At 44.9% G+C, this 24,777-nt stretch overlaps 2 protein-coding genes across 4 annotated transcripts in view; one reads left to right on the top strand and one right to left on the bottom strand.

The window, feature by feature from the left end:
- Positions 1-937: 937 nt before the first annotated feature.
- prdm6 (PR domain containing 6) overlaps positions 938-24,777 on the bottom strand; it is a gene marked incomplete at its 3' end in the record, with an annotated part of 43,409 nt that continues 19,569 nt past the window's right edge. Inside the window, exons 5-7 of the mRNA XM_079339631.1 lie at positions 14,014-14,141; positions 2,523-2,761; positions 938-978 (exon numbers count right to left, since the gene is read on the bottom strand). Of these exons, the coding sequence (XP_079195757.1) occupies positions 938-978; positions 2,523-2,761; positions 14,014-14,141 (408 nt within the window). The remainder of the gene's footprint in view (positions 979-2,522; positions 2,762-14,013; positions 14,142-24,777) is intronic.
- LOC306830864 (uncharacterized protein) lies at positions 7,028-13,349 on the top strand. Of its 3 annotated transcripts, XM_079354575.1 has the most exons (4): positions 7,028-7,040; positions 7,138-7,237; positions 7,462-7,539; positions 10,010-13,349. In XM_079354575.1, exons 3-4 carry the CDS (start codon positions 7,521-7,523, stop codon positions 12,688-12,690), a joined length of 2,700 nt encoding a protein of 899 aa, XP_079210701.1. In that variant the 5' UTR covers positions 7,028-7,040; positions 7,138-7,237; positions 7,462-7,520; the 3' UTR covers positions 12,691-13,349. The 3 variants fall into 3 exon arrangements, with proteins under 3 accessions (XP_079210701.1, XP_079210702.1, XP_079210703.1); XM_079354576.1 differs by lacking the exon at positions 7,028-7,040 and having other exon boundaries at positions 7,103-7,237; XM_079354577.1 differs by lacking the exons at positions 7,028-7,040; positions 7,138-7,237 and having other exon boundaries at positions 7,389-7,539.

The raw sequence follows: 24,777 nt of genomic DNA, 5'->3' as shown, positions 1-24,777 counted from the left end.
CTCGTGTCGAGTTTTGACGTCACACTCGTACTCGGAGGCCTCGATCAGCAGATTACGATGCGATGGAAAACCAAATACAGTTAGTGTGGAAATGTCTTTAATCTAGTTTCAATTTGAAACAAAAAGAAGAGTAATCTAATTTCTCTTCATTTGGACGTGAACAAATGTTTTTGTGACTGCAGGGTGGAACGGAGGCTTCGCTCTTTGTTCGCCCTCTCTGCATCTGTGTGTGATGGTACGCCGTGTTTCTGGAGATAATCAGTGTTTTTATTAAAGGCTCTGTGTTTACCTCTGCACTTAAACACATTCATGTGTCAGCTGGGTTCTCAGGAGCTATACGATGGTGAGGCAGGGCTTGTCAGGTGTGTGTGTGTGTGTGTGTGCTGTCAATACGATTATTCTTACGGCACACGAGAGACTTCATCACGTCTTATAACTATAATGAGTTGATTTTTAAAAGCAGAGTCACAAAGTGAACAGATCTAAAGAAACAGAGCTGGTGTGATGTGTGAGCGTTTGGAGGAGCTGGTTAATCGTCCGGCTGCATCTTTTTAAAGTTATTGTAGACGGTTAAGAGAATTTTTGTTTAGAGGGGTAAAGTCATCCAACCATGAAGAAATAAAAGGGTATTATCATCTCCAGCTGAGCACTGGGAACACTGGACCTGGAACTGGGGAACTATTTCTACGCTGGTAAAAAACAAGAGCAAACAAGACAACTAATGTGCAATTATTCTGTGCTGTGCTTTGGTTTAAATATAACATGAGTCGAGCAGCAGAGGAGGTTTGTGAGCCTGTAGAAACCAGCTCTCTCTGAACGCTCCGTTTTGGTGTGTGTCTCTTTAAATTTAATAAGCCCCGCCCCCTGAGTTTTCCCAGAGGACATCATCTCCTCTGTAGAGAGAATAAAAATAGCGGACCTTAACAAGAGTTTATCTCTAGTCTGGGGGTGGAGGAGAATGGATGGACCAGAATCCCACTGTGACATCACAAGGGGAGCACATTTGAAACGGAGCATTTTTCTCTTTGTTGTCAGACTTCTGTCGACCACAAACAAAGGACTGGATGATTTATGTCACATGTTTATGGGTCTGTAGACACTCAGGTTAACCAAATAAATGCTCAAAAACAAAAAGTGGATTTTTCACAATATGTCCCCTTTAAGTAAACGTCTACGCTAGTTTACACCCAGGCTTTATTAACGTGCATTTAGGACGACTCTTCTGCATCTGTAAAGCTGAAGCGGGCCGATATGAAGCTGTGACTTCAACTTGAAATGTTGAACAGGTGGAGACTTTGAGCTGAGAAGTCCCAAGATGAGGAAATCATTATAAGATGTGTATCCCCAGAGAGCCTCAAACAGAGTCTCTAATGCGTCCAACATGGACTCACTGAATGTCATGAAGCACCATCCACTGACTCTTCAGATGATTTACATGAGCTTACATGCTTTTCCATACAGTGTGGTCATCACATCAGCCACATGGTTAATGCAGTTCAAACATACTGTATTTAATTTAGGAAGCAAGGCTTTGGAAGGAATGCACTGGCGAGTGTGTGTGTGTGTGTGTGTGTGTGTGTGTGTGTGTGCAGAGGCTGTCACGGGGAGCGATGTCATGTAAAAGAGTCGTTGTGTCTGTAAAACAAAGCAGTTTGTGGCCAAGCGGCTCTAATTTGCAATCAGCACGATCTTGTTTTACTGCGACTCTGTGAAAGATGAGCTCCTAATTCAATTCATTTTCACTGAGATGCCTCAGATTAAAACTCTCCTTCATGTCTTCTTTTCTTTTCTTGCTCTATAATTGTGTAAGAAGAAGAAGAAGAAGAAAAAAAAAACGTCAACGTTTATTTCTTGTCCCGCTGCAGGGAGTTAGTTACTCTGTCAAATCCGCAGAAAAACAGTTTGAATGGAAACAAATCTAAACAGGCTGACGGAGCAGAAAACTGGAGCAGATATAAACAAAAATAAATTAGTGACAGAGGAGAGGAAAGGACATGAGGAGAGGAGAGGAGGAGGAGGGGAACTGAGAGGAGGAGAGGAGGAAAGGACATGAGGAGAGGAGAGGAGGAGGGGAGAGGAACTGAGAGGAGGAGAGAGGAGAGGACATGAGGTGAGGAGAGGAGGAGGAGGGGAACTGAGAGGAGGAGAGGATGTGAGGAGAGGAGAGGAGATGAGAGGACATGAGGAAGGGGAGAGGTGAGGAGAGGACATGAGGTGAGGAGAGGAGGAGGAGGGGAGAGGAACTGAGAGGAGGAGAGGAGGAAAGGACATGAGGTGAGGAGAGGAGGAGGGGAGAGGAACTGAGGAGAAGAGCTGAGGAGAGGACCTGAGGAGGGGAGAGGAGAGGAGATGAGAGGACATGAGGAGAGGAGGGAAGGGGAGAGGACATGTGGAGAGGAGAGGAGAGGAGAGGACATGAGGAGAGGAGGGAAGGGGAGAGGAGAGGACATGAGGAGAGGAGGGAAGGGGAGAGGACATGCGGAGAGGAGAGGAGAGGAGAGGACATGAGGAGAGAAGTGGACATGAGGAGAGGAGAGAAGGGGAGATGAGAGGACATGAGGAGAGGACATGAGGAGAGGAGTGTTTATCAAACACTGTGTCGTGTGTAAGAAAGGAAGCAAGCAGAGTCCTCTCACAGTTTTCGTCCTGAGCGATGCACTGCAGCGGGATGCCGAAGAAGGAAGTGTAGGAGTCATTGTACCAAACCAGCAGCTCTGTTCCTCTGGGGATGTCCATGCAGGCTCTGTAGAAAATGCACGACCTGCAACGACACACGCAAAAAAAAAAAGAACAACGTATTTGAACTGTGCAACACGAGTAAAGATACACGACAGGAGAGATTGTGACAGTTTGATCAGCTGTTCAGTTCAAGGTCTCTAATCTGTCTATGAAGAGAAAAGTCCATCCTCTCCGTCTTCTGCCTGCTCAAACAGGCCGTTTGGAGATGTTCCCTTCATGACATCACAAAGGGCAGTAGCCTCTCCCCCAGGTGGGTGACACTCCCACAGCTAGGTGTTTGTTCTGCCCTCTGAGTCTGCCTTCTCACCGTAAACAATAGGACATGGAGCCAGAAAGCAGCGAGTACACCCGAGCCCTTCCAGAGAGGGGGCGTGGTCAGACACAGCTCATTTACATATTTAAAGCTACAGACACAGAAACAGCCTGTTCTGAGCAGGGCTGAGACGGGACACCTTAAACAGCTGCTCTGACAATCATGAGTCCATATCTGATGTTTTTAAATTGTTTTACACACAGACGGCGTGAGCTGGATGTGACGTTGTCCAGGTCCGATCTCGACAAACCTTCCCATCTGATAAGAGCTCAATTTAACATCTTACCCAACCCCGATGATTTATGGGAATTATCTGGTGTTTCTCGTTCTGTTTGGGAGCGTTTATAGCGACCGTGATGTTGTTCAAACACGCAGCCAGTGAGCTGACGGGTTCCTGGGTCACACCGCCGCTAAAACAACACCTCGCCCACCCAAAAACATCATTCTAACAACATGAGCAAACTGCACATTCAAACCCACGGCTTCCTATCCAGCACTAACTATTTTAAAACTCTTTCCCACATGTTTCTTTTTTTTCTCCCGAGTGTCGGACAGAACCAGACTCTAACTGCGAGGTCAGGAGTTCAACTCCCACGGGACTCTTTTGTTTTCCTGCCAGAGTACCAACGAGCCAAGGAGCTAATTACTCTCTACAAACAGCTTGAGACAAAAACCACTTAAAGCACACAGAAATGATATCAAACCCAAACTCTAATGTCCTCATAATTCAAACCACATTGAGTTTTTTTCTTATGAGAAACGTTCGGCTAATGAAGTCTGACGGGACTTTGCTGAAACGCCTCTTCACAGTGTTGGTCAATCGTTGATGTTAGCAACAGCGTTTTTAAATCCAGCTGACCACTTCTGTCACAGCGACTCTCAAGAGAAGATAAGAACAATAACAGGCTGAGGGAGAATTTGAGGATGATAAACAATGACTAAAGGAGGGAAAGACACGTCGACATGAGCTAAGAAAAGGAAAAGGTGAAGGAACCCGTCTGCTCCTGCAGGGGGGCGCTGGAGTTCCTGGAAATGCTGTCTCAGGCTAACGCTGAGTCAAGCTAACGACAGGCTGCTAACTTTGAGTCAAGCTAACGACAGACTGCTAACTTTGAGTCAAGCTAACGACAGACTGCTAACTTTGAGTCAAGCTAACGACAGACTGCTAACTTTGAGTGAAGCTAACGACAGGCTATTAACTTTGAGTCAAGCTAACGACAGGCTGCTAACTTTGAGTCAAGCTAACGACAGACTGAGAGCTGGAGCTGAGGCGGGTTTTAAGCCTCCTGACAAACCGCTACACGGCGCCCACCTGTCAATCAGGTCAGCTACACGCCTTATTGTGAATAACTCTGATCCTTCATCCAATCAAAACTGCTGAGTCATCAAAACATTCCCCCCGTACAGTGTGTGTGGATGGAGACGTGAGCTAATCACACCTATTTGGTTTTTTGAAGCAGGCTGTAAACATGTTCATGTCTGCTGTAAAAACAGGCTTTTTGAATGGGTGTGTATGTGACTTCCTGTGCTGCTGCAGCCAGCCTCTAGTGGACACTCCAGGAACTGCAGGATGTTACACGTCTGAGGTTGCTGCTTGGTTTTGAGACATGAAGCTTCTTAACTGACAGTGTTGGTCAATTTGACCTGAGAATCATTTTACAGATCCTTTTTACCACTTTAACAGTAATGGTATTTTATTACCGCGCAGAATTGTGGCGGCTGTGGCTCAGCGGATCGTCCTCAAAAAAATTGTTGCCGTGGAAGAACCTAATGCCACTATCAGTGTGGACACTGATTCACCACATGCTTCTAACAAGTTACAACCAAGCCAGAAAAAATGAAGAGGGAGGGAATGAAAAATAAAAAGGACATCACGAATAGAGAGGTAAGAGGAGGTCTCGTCCCCGCAGCAGAAGCCGGGCTCTCAGGTAGAAGGAGCAAGGTGATCTGACACCACGACCACCCAAGGTCTCTGACGCCCAGCGACCTCCTCCGTCCTCATTCATGCACGGCCTGCTCCGACCTCCAACTCAGCGGCGAGGAAGTGTGGACAACAGGAAGATGAGGAACACGAAGGAGAAATCCTTCCTGCTTGTTATCCCATTATGCTCTTTGTAAAGCATCTCGAGGTAACGCTCGTTATGAATTAGCAATATGCAAATAAAGTCTGATTGAATGAAGACGAGAAAATTGTGATTACAGATTTACAGTTTCAGATCAGGATTCCCAATCTTTTCCTGTCTATCTCCACCTCTCCTTTCCAACAAAGGCAACAATGAGAAAAACACAGGGAGTACTGATGTGTGTTTTATTCATTCTTTCCACTCTCAGGGAGGGTCCGGGTGGTGTTGGGCCCGCGTGAAAACACAGCCAGGAGGGACCAGGCTATAAATCAAACATACCCACTGACCTCCCAGGATAAAACGAGAGGAGCGCGCGGCCTATAAACACACCGGGGCTCGTATGTATTTAAAACAAATGTATGTGTTTAACACGTCCGTGCTGCTACGTTCGGGCCGGGCTGTGTCATAAATCAAACACGTCCAACGGGCTCTCAGGTATGAAAAATAAAGACCCCCGCTGTCGGACAGAAGCGCGCGCCCGTCGGGCGTCGGATCGCTCTCTTTGTAGATCAGAGGGGAGAACCGTCGCCGGCTCTCTGATCTCTCTGCCGTCCTGTTTTCAGACTTTAAATAACAGAAGAGCAGAGAGGGAGCGAATCAAACCACCGGACGTCTTCATCGGGTCAAAAGCAGGACGCAGATTCACAAACCCTGTCCACAACTTCAGCCCAAGTCAGGAACTATTGAATTTATTCATTTCATGTTGAAGTACGAAGCACGACACACACACAGCACGTGAAGATTAATCTCATTCGCCCGTTCTTACATGGGCCTTTAAAAACACGTTTCACTGTGTTTGAACAAGTGTTGTAGTCAAGACAACACGAGCCGAGGCAGACACATTCCCAGACCAAGACCAAGACCAAGACCAAGACCAAGGCAGGGCGAAACTGAGTCAAGACCAAGACCCTAATTATCACTAACAAAATCATCATCTGGTGGTGCAGTGGTGTTTGTAACACTGGGAAGGTTGCAGCCGTAACCGGGGGATAAAAATCTAGTCTTGTTCTTTAAAAAAGTTTTCTTTCTAATCAGAGTGATGATCCAGAGTCTGAGGCCGAGACAAGAATGAGACCTTTAAAGACTACTACAACGTAAGTGCTAAATCAATAAGTGAATACGCAGTGAAGAAATTAAATAGAACTAAATCAAATTAAACAGTTTAAACATGAAGGTTGGGCATTTTTAAACAGGTTCCTTCGAGTGCAGAGTCAGACTCAGAGGTAAATCCCTGCACACCGTCTAAACTGTAAAAAAACAAATGTTTATTGGTCTCGAACATATCAGTTTTTGCTTATTAGTTTATTTTGTTTATCGTTATTATTTATTGTCACACCTGTTCAAAGAGAGCACAGGTCACCAACGTTCAGTTCCTTTTGTTTAAGCAAACCTGTCCAGTCACATAACTTCTAAAACAATAAAACACTGAATCAAAAGCACAACATGTTATTAAAGGCAACCACACCTACTGTACAATAGAACAATAGATCTAAGAGGGACATTCTTAAAGATGGTAATTACCTGTTGATAGGTCAGAAAGGTGATTGAAGAAGAAGTGAAGTGAAGCACTAGTTTCTGCTTTTAGTTTTCCTCTTTTAAAAATGAGTTTGCGCTCACATTGTTTGAGGTCTGTGTTTGACCTGCTGAGAAATCTAAAATACATCAAGTGTTTTTTATTTCCTCGAATCAAAACAGAAAGTGTTTGGATTTTGCGGTTCCAGTCAGAGACGAGTTCGACCCGTTTCTCTGAGCTTTGATGGGAAACGACCTCGCCCATTCAGCCTAATATCTCGCCGGGCGGATGGTTCTGAGCTCACTTCAGAGCCGGGGCTTGATGAACGCACTTTGAGAACGAGCTTCATCTGGTGAGTGTATGCAGAATATTTATTGACTACATCCCAGAACAGCTGTACACTTGTATGTAGCCTTCATTCAATATCTGCTTGATTAAATCATCTGCAGGCGTGTGGTGTTCTGGTTCTGATGGACTCGAGTATTTCATGGTCGGTACAGACTCTCTACAGGACAGCCTTCCTGAGGATCTAACACTGCATTACTCGGGGTGAGTGCTGCATTTTCCAGCAGATATTAACATGTTTACAGCCTGGTTCATAAAACCAAATAGGTCTAATGAGTTATTGTCATAAATGGCACAAAGTGTACGGGAGTTGCATCATTTTTATTTGGTATCTTTGAACAATGTCAAAGTGATTTTTACTCATCCATAATAAGAAGCAGGGCTTGGTGTAATTATTATTTTTTATTTATCTTTATTTTAAATCACAGCGCTCTAATATTGCCCTGACCAACTTTGGCTGCTCGAGTGGAATTCCCCCGAGCACAAGATGGCATCTTCAGCGTCTGGTATGTAAACGAACCCTCATATGGGAGATATTTAACTTTTCAGTGAGGATGACTGAACACGACACCAGAACAGACATGAGATTATGTAATAAATGAAATCTGGTTAAGCAGGATTCATTAGCATACTGTACACTGCTGCCAACAACAAATTCCTTCAAAATGAACTAGGTGTGCTGGAGTCCTTTTAGTATTTTTTGGCAAGTGCATCAATTCAAATTCCACACATAATTAAAGACGGTTTAGGAAGAATCCAGTATTAGTACTCGGTAGAAGGATTAAAGGAGCAGTATGCAACTCTGACCCCTAGTGTTTAAAATGAGTACTGCAGTCTAAACTCTAATCATCACAGAGAGCTGTCTGGCTCCGCCCCTCCTCTCACACAGGTCAGCATGTGGTGGACACTGTAGCTTCAGTGTTTAGCCAGCTCTGCATGTGGTGGACACTGTAGCTTCAGTGTTTAGCCTGCTCTGCATGCAGAGACACTGTAGCGTCAGTGTTTAGCCAGCTCTGCATGTGGTGGACACTGTAGCGTCAGTGTTTAGCCAGCTCTGCATGTGGTGGACACTGTAGCTTCAGTGTTTAGCCAGCTCTGCATGTGGTGGACACTGTAGCTTCAGTGTTTAGCCAGCTCTGCATGTGGTGGACACTGTAGCTTCAGTGTTTAGCCAGCTCTGCACGTGGTAGACACTGTAGCGTCAGTGTTTAGCCAGCTCTGCATGTGGTGGACACTGTAGCGTCAGTGTTTAGCCAGCTCTGCATGTGGTGGACACTGTAGCTTTAGTGTTTAGCCAGCTCTGCATGTGGTGGACACTGTAGCTTCAGTGTTTAGCCAGCTCTGCATGTGGTAGACACTGTAGCTTCAGTGTTTAGCCAGCTCTGCATGTGGTGGACACTGTAGCTTTAGTGTTTAGCCAGCTCTGCATGTGGTGGACACTGTAGCTTCAGTGTTTAGCCAGCTCTGCATGTGGTGGACACTGTAGCTTCAGTTTTTAGCCAGCTCTGCATGTGGTGGACACTGTAGCTTCAGTGTTTAGCCAGCTCTGCATGTGGTGGACACTGTAGCTTCAGTGTTTAGCCAGCTCTGCATGGGTCTGTAAAGCTTTCTGCGTTCTAACCTCTCTCCATGTTTCAAAAGCATCTCCAACATTAATCCTGGTTTGAGCAGCTTTCTGCTGCTGGAGCTTATTAAACCCCGTTACCACACAGCGGTCCGGATCCGTACAGTTTGGTTCGATTAAGCCTGATCCCGTTTGTGTTTCCACAGCCACCCGTGCCCTATTTGGTAGGCATACTCGCGTATGCCGGATGCCGATAGCCGCTACATAATAGTATCACATGGTAGCAGCTAACCGCTAATAGCTAACTGCTAAGTAATAAATTCAACAAAGAAGAAAAATGCAGCCCAAACAAAACCAACTGCTGGAGACATCCAGCAGTTCATCTCCTCTGTCACTGTCATGTGACTCTTTATTACAAGAACTCAATCCAGCTTTGTTTCAGAGAAGGCTGTGAGCGGCGAGGAAAAATACACACGCAAACAATCAGCTGTGTTACAGTCAATGGTTTAAACATGGCAGAGTTTTGTTTGCCGATTTCACAAAGGAAGTGACGATTCTTTCGACTGCAGTGTTTAGCTCCACCTTTTCGGGTCGGCTCGAGATTCTTTGCTCCCCAACGGAAGGGTCCCAAAAAGTGGGACAAAACGTGGGACAGTACAGGTCAGTTATTTGGGAATCTTTCCCGAAATTAGTCTATGGAAACGCCGCAAAATGTGCGCCGTACCGAGACAAACCAATCTGAACCAATCAATTGAAGCGGGGCTTTAGAAACATGCAGAGGCTTTTTAGCTCGGGTACAATCACTTCTATCTGAAGCCGTTCCACTGCCCGCTTCCATCGCTGCAAAACCTGTTCACCTGATAACTGCTCTCATATCTGGCAAACCCAGGGGCGTCCAAAACGGCCTTCAAAGCCCCGCCTACCTTCTCTGGTCCAATCAGATCCAGAGCATTCAGGAGCAGAATCTAAAGTTAGAAGGAGGACATACTGGCTGCTGCTTTGTTGTCAGAGAAGCTTCAACACAGCAGGTTTCCTTCATGATCACACAGGGAGAGAGCAGCTCTCTGATTGGCTGACTGATCACAGAGGAAGAGTCATCATCATCATTTCTCTTTTAAATCTCATTAAAAGATAGAGAGAGACAATTTTATCTGCATTAACATGAAGATATCTGTCTGTATGGATGAAAAATGTAAACGACACCACTTTTTGGTTTCCAGACTGCACATTTATCTGGTGGGTCCCTTTACTGTCCCTGTGTGACGTCACTAGTCGTTAATACATTAAGACAACAAACAGAAACACTTTGATTCAGCTAGATCCTAAATACTTAAACAAAACAAAACACTTGGATGGTTTTGAATATTTCTGCAGTGACATCATTGTAACGCTTTTTTCGTATCCTTTTGCAGCCCCTGAACTCCGAATCCTGCTGTTTGGGAAAGAACAGAATGAAAAGACGAGAATAAGTGACTTGATCACTGGGAGAAATGACGTTTCTCATGCAGTGTCAAAGCAATGTCAACAAATCCGTGGACACTGGGGGAGGAATCCATTCCTCCTGGTGAAAACAGGAGACGTCTTCAGTATGGACGAGAATCAAGTCAAATTTAATCTGAAGAAGTGCCTGGCTCAGTGCCACCCTGGGCCAAATGTTCTGCTGATTTCAGTGGACCCTTCTGATTTTACAGAACAAAACAGAGAAAAACTGATGCTCACAATGAGCTTTTTGAAAGAAGATGCTTTCAGATTTGCAATAGTCATCATAACGCACAAATATAGGGGCAAGAACTCTGCTGTCAACCAACTGATTCACGACTGTAAACAAATGCAGAGTGTAAACTTTGATGAGAAAGGTGATGATGATCGTCAGCAATTGATGGATAAAATTGAGAACATAGTCAGTGAATACAAGGGAGAGTCTTTAACCTTCACTGACGATGAGGTATTTCTGAGGACTATGTCTTTCAGAATTCCAGTTTCTGAAGAGACCAAGGATTTTCGCAGGATGATTCATAGTCGTGAGTCTGTCAGGGATGTGCACATTAGAGGTACACCCTGGGTTGCAAAGGGTGGACAGTCACTTGAGACTGCTATGAGAAAATTGTCCCACAAAGATGCTGAGGGTGAAGAGTCCTTAAAGAGTGGAACGTCTGTTAAGAGTAGACAGTCAGGTGGGTTCAGAACCTCTGAGAGTGGCGAGTCCTTAGGCAAGGCAACCAGTGGACCGTCTGTAAAGAGTAGACAGTCAGGTGGGTTCAGAACCTCTGAGAGTGGTGAGTCCTTAGGCAAGGCAACCAGTGGACCATCTGTAAAGAGTAGACAGTCAGGTGGGTTCAGAACCTCTGAGAGTGGCGAGTCCTTAGGCAAGGCAACCAGTGGACCGTCCCCAAAGATTCGAACGTCAGACATGTTTGTGAAGAGCACAGAGTCTGTTAAAACTTTTAAGAATGAAGACTATGCTAGGACAGTGAAGCAGACAGAGTCTCAGTCGATGGATCAGGAGAGAGAGTGTCTCAGAATAGTCCTTATCGGGAAGACTGGTTGTGGCAAGAGTGCCACTGGAAACACCATCTTGGGCCACAAAGGCTTTGAATCTGAATCTAGCATGGAGTCAGTGACTGTGCACTGCAAAAAAGTGACCGGAGAGATTGACGGGCAGCCTGTTGCTGTAGTCGACACCCCTGGCTTGTTCGACACCTCTCTGTCCAACACTGAAGTCCAACAGGAGCTTGGAAAATGCATCGGCCTGCTGTCTCCTGGACCTCACGTTTTCCTTTTAGTTCTTCAAATTGGCCGCTTCACACAGGAGGAAAGAGATACCGTGGAGCATATCAAGAGGTTCTTTGGCAAGGAGTCAGAGAACTTCATCATCGTCCTGTTCACCAAAGGAGATGAACTTGGAGAGAAACCCATTGAGCGTTATTTACAGACGGAAAGGGAAGGCTATGTTCAAAAACTGATACATGACTGTGGAGGAAGACACCACGTCTTCAACAACAATGATCAGAAGAATCACGCTCAAGTCAAAGAGCTGCTGATGAAGGTTGAGTCAATGATAAAACAAAATGGCGGCGGCCACTACACCTCGGAGATGTTCGACGAGGCAGAGGCAGCCATTGAAAAAGAAAAGGAGAAGATCCTGAAGGAGAGGGAACCCGAGATCCTGAGGGAAAAGGAGAACCTTGATAAAAAACGCCAAGACGAACTGCAAGAGAGGAAAAAAAAGATGGCTGATCCAATAGATATGTTTGATCAAAAAATAAAAGAGAGAGAACAACTGGTCAAAGAAAAAGAAGAGCAAATGAAGAGGGAGCAGGAGGTTAGGAGGAGAAAGAGAGAAGAAGAAGAGAGGGAAGCAAAAAGGCTGGAGTCACTCCAGCGATACGAGATGGGGAAAAGAAGTGAAATTCTCCGAGAAGAAATAAATAATGAACAAAAAAAGAAGTCAAAAGCAGAGATGGAGTCACTGTCACAAAGCAAAGAGCAAATGAAAAAAGAGCTGGAAGCCTGGGAGCAGGAGAAGAAGGAATGGTGGGAGAAACGTCGTCTAGAAGAAGAACAAAGACGAGTAGAGGAGGAATTAAACTTCAAGAAGCAACGGGAAGAGCTGGAAGAGCAGATACAGATATATGAATTACGAAGAAGTGAAGAAGAAAAGATGAATAAAGAACGAGAGGCACAAGAACTTAAAGAAGTACAAGAGCGCTACGAAAGGAAAATGGAGGAACTACTGAGGAAAAACGAAGAAGAAGCCAGAAAACAGGCTGAAGAATGTCAAGTTTATGAAAAGCTGTTTCCCACCGAGGAGATCGTGGACTGGAAGGAAATCAACGATCTAAAGCTAAAGAATCAAGCACAAAAGGAAATGCTCATAAGGCAGCTGAACCAGTACAGCGTGTACAAGAAAGAGTTAAACAAAATGAAGAAAAGACATGATCAAGAACTCCACGAGTTGAAAAACAGATTATACACTGACGAACTCTACATCGATATGAACGAGCTCAAGGAAAATCAAGAGAAGGAAATCGATGACTGGATAGGGGAACGTATTGAAACACCCAGAGGTGGCAGGACTTGTAGTATTCTATGAGTCCAAACAGCACACGAGCGTGAGCGAGACGCTGCATCGGCCACAATCAAATGCTCGCTGTCCTTTCTGCAATAATGTTGAAGTCAAGTCGGACCAACTGAGACCGAGAGAAGGCCAAGAAATTTAGGGATCGAGACCGAGACTCGTTGTGGTGTGCAGCAGGGAAACATCCGGACGGTTGCAGCTGTAACCTGGGGGATAAAAATCAAACTTTAAATTAAGTTATAAATTCTTTTAGAAAGAGGGGGTTTCCTTCTAATCATAGTGATGACTCAATCTGTGGTGGTCTTCAACAGTCTGAATTTAAAATCCAGAGTTCGCCTTGTCTGAGGCCGAGTAAAGATCCTTTCGATTCCAAGAAGAGACTTTCAATAAGTGACCGATTTCAAGAACTACAACACTCCTTATAGAGCCCTCTACTTCATCGTTCCACGTCCATGTCATCCCCATGGACAGAAAAGAAAAACGAAACAAGGTGTCTCATAGCGCTCCTGAGCTGTTAGGACACTCATCCCGAGCTCAGTCCCATCACATGGTCACATGATCTCCTCCTCTTCAATCAGTGTCCTCGCTCCTCTTCATCATGTGTGTGAAGTGTGTTGTTGTAAATCCACTCTGATCCTGTATTTGATCATGTCTATAAACCCCTCTATTTCAGCCCTGCTCAGAACAGGCTGTTTCTGTGTCTGTAGCTTTAAATATGTAAATGAGCTGTCTGACCACGCCCCCTCTCTGGAAGGGCTCGGGTGTACTCGCTGCTTTCTGGCTCCATGTCCTATTGTTTACGGTGAGAAGGCAGACTCAGAGGGCAGAACAAACACCTAGCTGTGGGAGTGTCACCCACCTGGGGGAGGGGCTACTGCCCTTTGTGATGTCATGAAGGGAAAATCTCCAAACGGCCTGTTTGAGCGCACTTTTTCTGAAGAAGACAGAAACGATGGACTTTTCTCATCATTTGGTGTTTGTAGACACATGTTAAAGAAACATGGTGGAGTATGTTTTAAATTATGTGAAATTTAATTTGAGGACTTTTTGAGGATACAAAATGTTGTTTTTCTGTGTGTATGTGTTGAATTACATTTACTGTATAAATGTTCCTTATTCATTTGTTTAAACCTACATTTTTTATTGAACCAATGTCTGTAATCAAGAATAGAATCAGATCGAATGGGTGTTTTAATTATTAACCTGTTTTTCAATACATCTGGCCATGTCAATGCTGGGCCATTTCCTGTAAACTCTACCAAAATAAAAGCTGTCCTTTGTGAGAACAAGTGCGAGTCATTATGAGACGTAACACAAACAGGTGAAGTCTGTTCCTACCTGTACTGCACCACCATCATGTTCTGCTCCCCACAGTGCCTGGCACAGCGGATGTACCTCATCCAGCTGGACTTACTGGGATCATTACCGTCGATAAAGTGCTGTAACGTCCCCTCGGCGTCGTAGATCTGGAGAACACAAACACAGATCGTGGAAGGTTAGAATCACGCCATGAAAACATCTTTTTTCACACAGCAGAGAAATGTTGGATCGACATTGACTGAGAATCTGAGATGTATGCTGGCTTTCCTTGAAATCAGAATTTAAATTATGACATCGGTGCTAAACAGTTGCATAGGCGTAGATTTGCGTATGGACCGTATGGACATGTCCATACCAATCTCAAAGTATGGCTGAAATGTCCACACCAATATTTAGGCTAACGTGGAAAAAGTCACCTCATGAGGCACACAAAGGGATAAATCATGTCCAAATACACTGACCGCTGAAACGTCTGCCAAGGTCTTCACAATAAAAGTTCCAGGTTTAAATGTCGATGACAGACTTTTATATTGTGAAACAGTGATATCAGGAAACAGGGTATTTTCAACACTAGCAACTCAACACATCTTCGACGTCTGAACACAAACGCAGGAGAGAAACCCTCAGACTGAGTTAGAAGCTCAGTGAACCCAGTGATTAAACCAGCAGAAACCTTTATGATTGTGAGAACTGTGTGATTCTAAACTAAAACTAGACAATTCCAGCAGAAATTGTGAGGGTGGTTGCTGTGTGTGTGTGTGTGTGTGTGTGTGTGTGTGTGTGTGTGTGTGTGTGTGTGTGTGCGTTTGTGTGTTATACTGCAGTAAGAGTGTTTAACTGTAGTCAGCTAACAGCTAAGACAGAACTCTGTCCCACTCAAAATATGATGTCATCACTCTAACTCTGATAAGCTGCTCACTGATTGGTTGACATTCGGCTTTGATCTGCCAGAACATTCCATCAATGTATTTGAATGAGCTTATCACTGCTCGCAAAACCTCAAATATCTTAAAAACTAAACATGGTATCACCGATCCGTTTGGACTGTGAGCGACAGCACAAATAGGCGCACGTTTCCATGTATTTTATTTTCATCTAGCATTCAGACCGGGACCACAGTGGTGATTTTAAAACATGAGTAAAAACTGTGAAATTCTGGATGCCAGTGAGAGCCCAATGTGTGTGTATGTGGTGCGTGTGGACTGTAGCTGTTTCCATTCAACGTTCGTGAAGCTTTTTTACGGCCCTCATGGGCGCTGTCATCTTGGAATTTTGACGTCATTTGCAACCAGAGTCTGCGCAGTAGGGTCCGGCGGGAGGAGCCCTGGCAACACGCCCCGCCCACTTTGCGTACCGCTCTGTTAGCTTACGCAGCCCAGCTACGCCAAGAACTTAAGAATCTTTACGGAGGGAAATTCATCTACCGACCATAGAGGTGAGTACAAAACCACCATATATTTCAAGTCAAATATCTAAACGTAGTTCATTCAGAAATTAAGAAAATCACACTTTTTATATTAATTATTGAATTTAAACGTTTTTTCGGATATTAAGAATAATACGAACAGGAATAATAAGAATATTTACAATAGTAGTAGTGTGGTTTTGCCTTTCAGACCCTAACAAGTCAACTTGTTTTTGTTTTTAAGTCAGATGAAGAGGCTGTCAGTATGTTCTTTCATGGTTTAATTTAAATTCTGTACGCCTTGAATTCATGTCCCCACCAAAGTCAAAATCAAACCTTGAACAGTCGACAAACAAAAGTGACAAATGAAAGTTTAAGTTTGGAGTAAAAACCTTGAAATAGACTAAAGATTGTTTTTAATTCCCAAAGACGAGTGTTTTTAAAGATCTGTGAAAGCGTCCGATTTACGACCAACAGAGGTGTGTTATTTAGTGCGGACCTGCACTCAGGTGAGAAAACAGAGAAGTCCAGTTAATTTTAAATGTTTGAAACAAACTTGGGCAGCTCATCATCAGCCACACTGAAGCTGTGGGTTTAAAGGGCCCGCTGGGTGTGGAAAGTAAAACAAAGCTGATTTATTCAGACTTCTAAAAGCCTCAGCGCCATAAACACGAGTTCAAAAACGTGAGCGGTGGGAGTGTGAGGACCGATGCACCGCTAAGCCACAGCCGCCCAGGTGACTGTAGTATTTGGATTTTCTAAAAGCAGCAGCGTCGTGTGCGTCTCTCTGCTGACCGCTCAGTGTCGGAGCGTCTCTCACAGCAGCTGCTTCCTCGCCTCCCGTGCCGTTCTGTCACGCACGTTTTCGTCCGCCCCGTGTTTATCCAATCCATCGCTACGAAATTCCATCTGAGAGACAAAACGTCCAAACACAACACGACTCGGCTCAACAGCTTTAAAATGTTACAAACACTTCTCGGCCGCTGGCGTCACTTCACAGCTCCGCCTATCAAAACTTCTCTTTACTTCTGTTTTTTTTTTTTAAAGCTCCTTTAATTCTTCTCGTTCGACCCTCAGTGTGTGACCCTCTCACTGCAGTGTATTCACACACACACACACACACACACACACACACAGACACACACACATGGGACCAGCTGCTGCTCTGATAGTCTGAAGGTTTGTTGTTGCAGAAGACAGTGAAAGTGAAAGTTGTGCTTTTTGTCCCTGACAGGCTCCGGTTGTTGTTGACAACATGACACAAAGGAGCTTTTTGATGAAGAGGAGGCAAACATCGCTCTCCTCCTCAAAGCCATCAGACACACGAGCTGCTCTTCTTCTTCTTCTTCACGCTGAGCGGCGTGTGTGAACGTCGAGAAAAGTTTCAGGATGTGTGAAAACACCTCGAGTCCTCCGAACAAACTGTGACTGTAAACACAAACAGAGTGGAAGCACCTATCACCTGTCACAGAAACGCCATGAGGGCGCCATGAGTCGAACTCCTGGAACAATCAACGCTGCTCAGCGACCAATCAGCATGAAGGAGGGGGTTGGACTTCTGATGTCAGCAACAACGACGGAGGAGAAACTAAAGTGGGCGATGTCAGAGAGTCGAATCTGTCTGACTCTGTCTCTTTACATTTACAAGAAGCAGGAGAGAGGAGGTCTCACACACACACACACACACGCACACTCACACACACACACACACACACACACATGCACGCACACAGAAGCGTGTGTTTTTAAGAGGGTGGATTACAGCTCTCTCTTTCAGTCATTGATCTGAGCTGTCAGGGCCTTACTTACTGCTCAGCCTCTGTCAGTGCACACACACACACACACACACACACACACACACACACACACACACACACACATACACACACACATACACACACACACACACACACAAACATGTTGAACTGCTCCTTTAAATTCAAGCTTTTCCTTCAACAGGATGAACATGAACACACTCTTTATTTCTGAGTGACAGCTGTGTGTGTGTGTGTGTAAGCGATCTGCACAATCTCAACCAACAGCTGAGTGTGTGTGTGTGTGTGTGTGTGTGCGTGTGTGTGTTTATGACAGAACGTGTGTCTGAAATTCACTGACAGTGTTTTGACCTTTTTGGCCTGAGAGTAAATCTTCTCCTTGTCTGGACCAAGCTGACGTTACAGAGATACTGTGCTCAGTGTGTGTGTGTGTGTGTGTGTGTGTGTGTGTGTGTGTGTGTGTGTCCAGACAAGAATGCGCTCCAGTTATCAGTAAAAACACTTAGCTGCTGCTCTGAAGCAACACTGGCATGTAAATGAGCACATCACCATCACCGGGGGACGATGTGTGTTTGATGAGCGTGTGTGTGTGTGTGTGTGTGTGTGTGTGTGTTAAACGTGTTTATCACCGAGTGTGTGACGTGTGTTTGTCAGTAAGTCACTAATGCAGTCGTGAGTTATCTTGTCTGAAGGTGTTACGATACTTTCTCTCTTCTCTCTCTCTCTCACACACACACACACACACACACACACACTTCAGTGAATCTGAACTTCTTGAACACCAAACATGTCAGATCTTCAGTCAGCTGCATGAAGCAGGTAAAAGAAGTATGAGTCACACAAATACACAACACATACACAAATACACACACACACACTACATACATGACAAATACACAACACATACACACTACATACATGACAAATACACACACACACACACACTACATACATGACAAATACACACACACACACTACATACATGACAAATACACAACACACACACTACATACCTGACAAATACACACACACACACACTACATACCTGACAAATACACAACACACACACTACATACCTGACAAATACACAACACACACACTACATACATGACAAATACACAACACACACACTACATACCTGACAAATACACACACACACACACTACATACATGACAAATACACAACACATACACACTACATACATGACAAATACACAACACACACGCACTACATACCTGACAAATACACAACACACACACTACATACATGACAAATACACAACACACACACTACATACCTGACAAATACACACACACACACACTACATACCTGACAAATACACAACACACACACTACATACCTGACAAATACACAACACACACACTACATACCTGACAAATACACAACACACACACACACTACATACATGACAAATACACACACACACTACATACATGACAAATACACACACACACTACATACATGACAAATACACACACACTACATACATGACCAATACACACACACACACACACTACATACATGACAAATACACAACACACACACACACACTACATACATGACAAATACACACACACACACACACACTACATACATGACAAATACACACACACACTACATACATGACAAATACACACACACACTACATACATGACAAATACACACACACTACATACATGACCAATACACACACACACACACACTACATACATGACAAATACACAACACACACACACACACACTACATACATGACAAATACACACACACACACACACACTACATACATGACAAACACACACACACACACACACTACATACATGACAAATACACAACACACACACTCTATATACATGACAAATACACAACACACACACACACTACATACATGACAAACACACACACACACACACACACACTACATACATGACAAATACACAACACACACACTCTATATACATGACAAATACACAACACACACACTCTACATACATGACAAATACACAACACATACACTACATACATGACAAATACACACACACACTACATACATGACAAATACACACACACACACACACACACTGTGCGAGAGACAACATGCTCACTGTTTCGTACGAAGGTTTTTTATTTGAAGCTGCTGCAACTATTCAAAGTTTGAAGAATTTTAAATCAGCTGTTCGCTCTTATCAAAGAACCACCGGCTCAATGTGGAGGCAGCCCACCTGCAGCTCTTCCTCCTCCTCCTCCTCTTCTTCTTTGTCTTCGTCTTTTTTTCAGTCTAAATCCTGTAAAACTGTTCCTGAGAGCTGATCAATGCTCACACACTTCTGTTTTACAGCTAATCAATTCAACTCCACTAATTCTCCCGTTATCTGCTCTCTTCATCAGCCTCCTCCTCCTCCTCCTCCTCCTTCTCCTTATCTTACCACGTCTCCTCCCTCCCTCCCTCCTTCATGTCATCTCCTTCTTCTTCTTCTTCTACTACTCTTTTTTTTCGCTCTTCTTCTTTGGTGTCATTCATCTCCTGCTGTTCCTTCCTCCGTCTCTTCATCATCACCCTCAATATCCTAAAAGGCACATTATCCACACGCCTCTCCGCTCGCTCCCCGGGTGTTTAATCTTCTGGAACCACGGAATGCCTTCACGCTCGACTTGCCGGTTGAAACGAAAAGGAGGTGAAATAAAACCAAAATAAAGACGGGCTTGGTGTCTGTGACACGCTGGCGTTCAGTCCACCATGTCTTTCACTTTTCTTAATCACGGCCTGTCGTTTTGGGGAGACTCATTTTTCAGCAGTAAGCCTCATAAACCCCCGTGACCATCACCGCCATCCACGCCGCCGCTGCGCCTTTTCGTGCCCAAGAGCAACAGTCTGGACCTCCGCACATCTAACGAGCGCCGCTTCACCATCTTTTCAACGAGCAGCAAAAAGCAGACGTATAAATCAGAGGGGTAATAATCGTTCGGAGGAGGGATAATATTTGGATAACCGACCTCGATTCACCTCAACGTCAACAGCAGCCAGATTCCGTCTGCTGCTTTCTCACAAAACAGCGAGGACAGTACGGACCAATCAGAGCGAACCCCAACTCACATGGTCTCATCGTCACATACTTGCTGTTACCGGAGGATTCCTCTAGAGGGCGCACAACGTAAACCAGACCGTCAGAAGAGAACTTCTGATTACCGGTGAATAAAACAACCGTCGAGCACGGACGTGAACCTGAAGGACCGATGACCCTCCACCAACCTCAGACCTGAACCTGAAGGACTGATGACCCTCCACCAACCTCAGACCTGAACCTGAAGGACCGATGACCCTCCACCAACCTCAGACCTGAACCTGAAGGACCGATGACCCTCCACCAACCTCAGACCTGATCCTGAAGAACTGATGACCCTCCACTAACCTCAGACCTGAACCTGAAGGACAGTTTACCCTCCACCAACCTCAGACCTGAACCTGAAGGACTGATGACCCTCCACCAAACTCAGACATGAACCTGAAGGACAGTTTACCCTCCACCAACCTCAGACCTGAACCTGAAGGACAGTTTACCCTCCACCAACCTCAGACCTGAACCTGAAGGACCGATGACCCTCCACCAACCTCAGACCTGAACCTGAAGGACTGATGACCCTCCACCAATCTCAGACCTGAACCTGAAGGACTGATGACCCTCCACCAACCTCAGATCTGAACCTGAAGGACGGATGACCCTCCACCAACGTCAGACCTGAACCTGAAGGACGGATGACCCTCCACCAACGTCAGACTTGAACCTGAAGGACGGATGACCCTCCACCAACGTCAGACCTGAACCTGAAGGACTGATGACCCTCCACCAACGTCAGACCTGATCCTGAAGGACGGATGACCCTCCACCAACCTCAGACCTGAACCTGAAGGACCGATGACCCTCCACCAACCTCAGACCTGAACCTGAAGGACAGTTTACCCTCCACCAACCTCAGACCTGAACCTGAAGGACCGATGACCCTCCACCAACCTCAGACCTGAACCTGAAGGACTGATGACCCTCCACCAACCTCAGACCTGAACCTGAAGGACCGATGACCCTCCACCAACCTCAGACCTGAACCTGAAGGACCGATGACCCTCCACCCACCTCAGACCTGAACCTGAAGGACTGATAACCCTCCACCAACCTCAGACCTGAACCTGAAGGACTGATGACCCTCCACCAACCTCAGACCTGAACCTGAAGGACTGATGACCCTCCACCAACCTCAGACCTGAACCTGAAGGACTGATGATCCTCCACCAACCTCAGACCTGAACCAGCCTGCAGGTGACTCCAGCTAAACACTAGCAGGACTTGGTTACACCTCCATAGACTCACGTACTACCAAACAAAGAAATCCTCCACGACCCTTCACAGGGTTCATCTGTGAATCACTCATTCTCTCCTCTTTAAAGATACTGACAGTTAAAATCCCTGAAACAAACAGAACATGGAAAATGTGCTTGAAAAAGTCCAATCCGTGATGCTTCACAGAGTAATTATCTTTGTTTGATTTGGAAATATGCTCGAACATTTCCATCTATTCGTGCTGAACGCACTGATCTGACAGAAGAGGCCAAACATCGCAAAGGCTGGATGGTGTCCAACGTCTGGCACGAAGAGAAGGTGTTAAATGTTTGTACTTAAGCTCATCACAGCGTGTGAAACCCCGACTGACTCTGACCCAGGCGAGGAAACAACCAGCGGCTGTATCACCGTGTAAAAACACTGCACATATCTACACACACACACACACACACACACACACTCTTTGTTATTCCAACATGCAGGTCCTGATGGAAAACCCCAGTCTTTGTTCTCGAACCCCTGCGGTTACCATGCCTACGGGGTGATGTCACACAGAGAGGAGAAATGATCTGAGCTCACCCGACTCACGGCGAGGGTTTAACCAAACAGCACTTGGCTGTGTGATGGTTTGTAACGACCACGCGATGACCTGCACGACTTTCAAACCCCACAAACAGGGTTCACACGTTCTGCTCTGCTCCAACCACATCATCTTTGAGAGCGGAGATAAGGGGCTGAAAGGCGCTCCTGTTGGCCTCTGACTCATTCATCCAGTGGATTCACTTATCTACTTATTTACCTTTCAAGACCTGCTGGAGTCGCTTTTTCTAAATCGTGTCCATTTTAAATGAAGCGTTGAACAAACGCTGCAGTTTTTCCCCTCTTTAAATTTGGATTCAATGAAACATGAAATATCATTTATGCATTTGTGAGTAACACTTTTGAATTTGAAGACTACAGTTCGCCTCGTTTGTGTCTTTTGCCAATCACTGTATTTTGAAAGCCGAGAATAACCAGATTCGGATGAGAGGGTTCATTTTCCTCGATTTCAGATCATATTAAAATCCTATCAGTGAGTTATATGAAAAATTCAAGATGGTGGTCATCAATCAGATATTTTGTGATGCAGACTCCGGGAGTGATGGCCTTCCATGTGTGGCCGTTGTTTACAGTGGGAATAGCGGCTTGAGCAGTGAGAATGGATTTGAAGTTGAGAGACGACGTCTCAGAGCTGCAGATATCTTTACCTCCACATCCAGGGATCAATTAACGCTAATCGTTGTCGAGCATCGATGGTGTCCAAGATTCCGAACCGGACCTCTTCTGCTCCTAACACGGGTTATTTTCATGCACACGGTCGTGCCCGCTGAAACACTAGATGGTCCGACTTTGTTGCTCTACAACATTAACTACACTTCACTGAAACGTCTTTCATCCCTTCACATCAACATCTTTGTATCTCGCGACCTCGAGTTCCCAAGACTCCTCAGATAAACTAACAGCCCCCTGGAAGGTGCCTGCCTTATATCAGCCAGTTCCTCGCTGCTTCTATTCAAAAGTTCCAACGATAAAAACGCCTCGCTGAAAATCCAAACAACAGGAAACCCAAACGTGTAATTTGACAAGAAACCATCACTGATTATGTAATCACACCGATGATGTCAAAGGCGATCAGGGGCTTAAATAGGACCGAGCATTCAGACAGTTAGGCAAACATTAAATAATGACATCAGTCAAGAAAACATTACAGAGCCTTTACTGGACGCCGTGACCACAAACCTGCTGAAAACACAAAGTCAACGAGAGTTCTGCAGGGAATACGAGGAGAATACGATGACGGACAGACAGGCAAACACAAACAGACAAACTGACAGCTGAGTTTAGGGGGAACAAAAAAGTGAATTAGGTTACAAGAAACAGACAAAAGAAAAACCCGTTTCAAGATGGAAAAAGCCACAACAGCGACAGGCGTTTTGGAATTTTTCTGAACCCTCGTGTGTCTCATCAGCGTCCCACAGTAACCAAATATTTAGCCTCAAACTGTGCAGCTGAAGTTTTCCTTTCTTTGCTTCCCTCTGAAGTCGTGATGTTTCAGGCTGTTTTCTCTGACTCTGCACTGACAGCTCAAACAGTCTCTGATCTGAACCAAAAAAAAACCCTCCCGTAAAAACCCCAGAGGACGAGGTCAGAGCTGTGACTTCAGGAGTCGCAACTCGTGTTTTTCCTGCACATTCTTTTCAATCAGGACTGCCTCGGACCCTCCCCTCTCTGAACAAATACAGACTAAGTGGATTTATTTATTCTAATTTTACTCAACAAGTCTGATGTGCTGTGAAGCTTTTTCTACTCTGGGATTTTCTTCCTCTGCTTTCAGAGGGAAATATTATCTTTCTATCTCTTCTAAATTTACCCTGTGAGGGCGAGTTGTTACTCTGCTGCTGTAAATGCTCAAATTTACACTCGAAATGTTCAAGAATTCCACTTAAAGCTCCTGCCAAGAGTTTTAAACTGGTGTTGAAAGTGACTGAAATTCATGTAAATGCCCCAAAGTGACCGAAAAGCCAACAAGACCAACATCAACAAGAATAATAACGTTTATATATTAGCATGTTTTAGCTTGTAGCAACTACTGCAGGGTAGCTGTCCGACACAATAAGAAACAGAAACAGACTTTAGTTCACATTCGTCACAGTGAGTGACACATGTCACTGAACACAGGATGAGATTTTCTGACGAAATGCAAAGAGCAGCCATCAGCAGAGAGATATGACGACCCGCCGGCCTCACACGGGGCACCACAATAAACGAGCAAATCACTGGATGAGTAGAGAAAGCAGCGGATCACTGCGTCAGATAAACTATAAGCATAAAAACCATGAATGTTTACTAGAAGAATTAGATCTAAACTAAACATTATAAAGAGGGTTTAGGCTTCAGGACGGATCATTGAAGTTATTTTTCCTCCTTAAACTGAAACCCTGAGTTTTGTCTTGCAGGAGATCAATGTGTCGAGGGGTAAAATACTGCAGCATCCTCCTCTGTTCCGCTCGGACGAATAACGGCAAGTGTCTTAATTAAAACCGGCCCTTCCTGGACACCATAGACAACATGACACAAGCTCCCTGATTGGCTATAGGACAAATATCTCTTCCTGTTTTGGGGAGCGTCAATAAGCGAGTTTAACCGCCGCTGAGTTTTAATGGGATCTGTGTGTAAAGCGTCTTCATCAATAGGCCTAATGACCGGT

Source organism: Symphodus melops, assembly GCF_947650265.1.
Source record: "Symphodus melops genome assembly, chromosome: 1".
Classification (NCBI taxonomy): Eukaryota; Metazoa; Chordata; class Actinopteri; order Labriformes; family Labridae; genus Symphodus; species Symphodus melops.
This window is presented reverse-complemented; position numbering and strand designations above follow the sequence as displayed.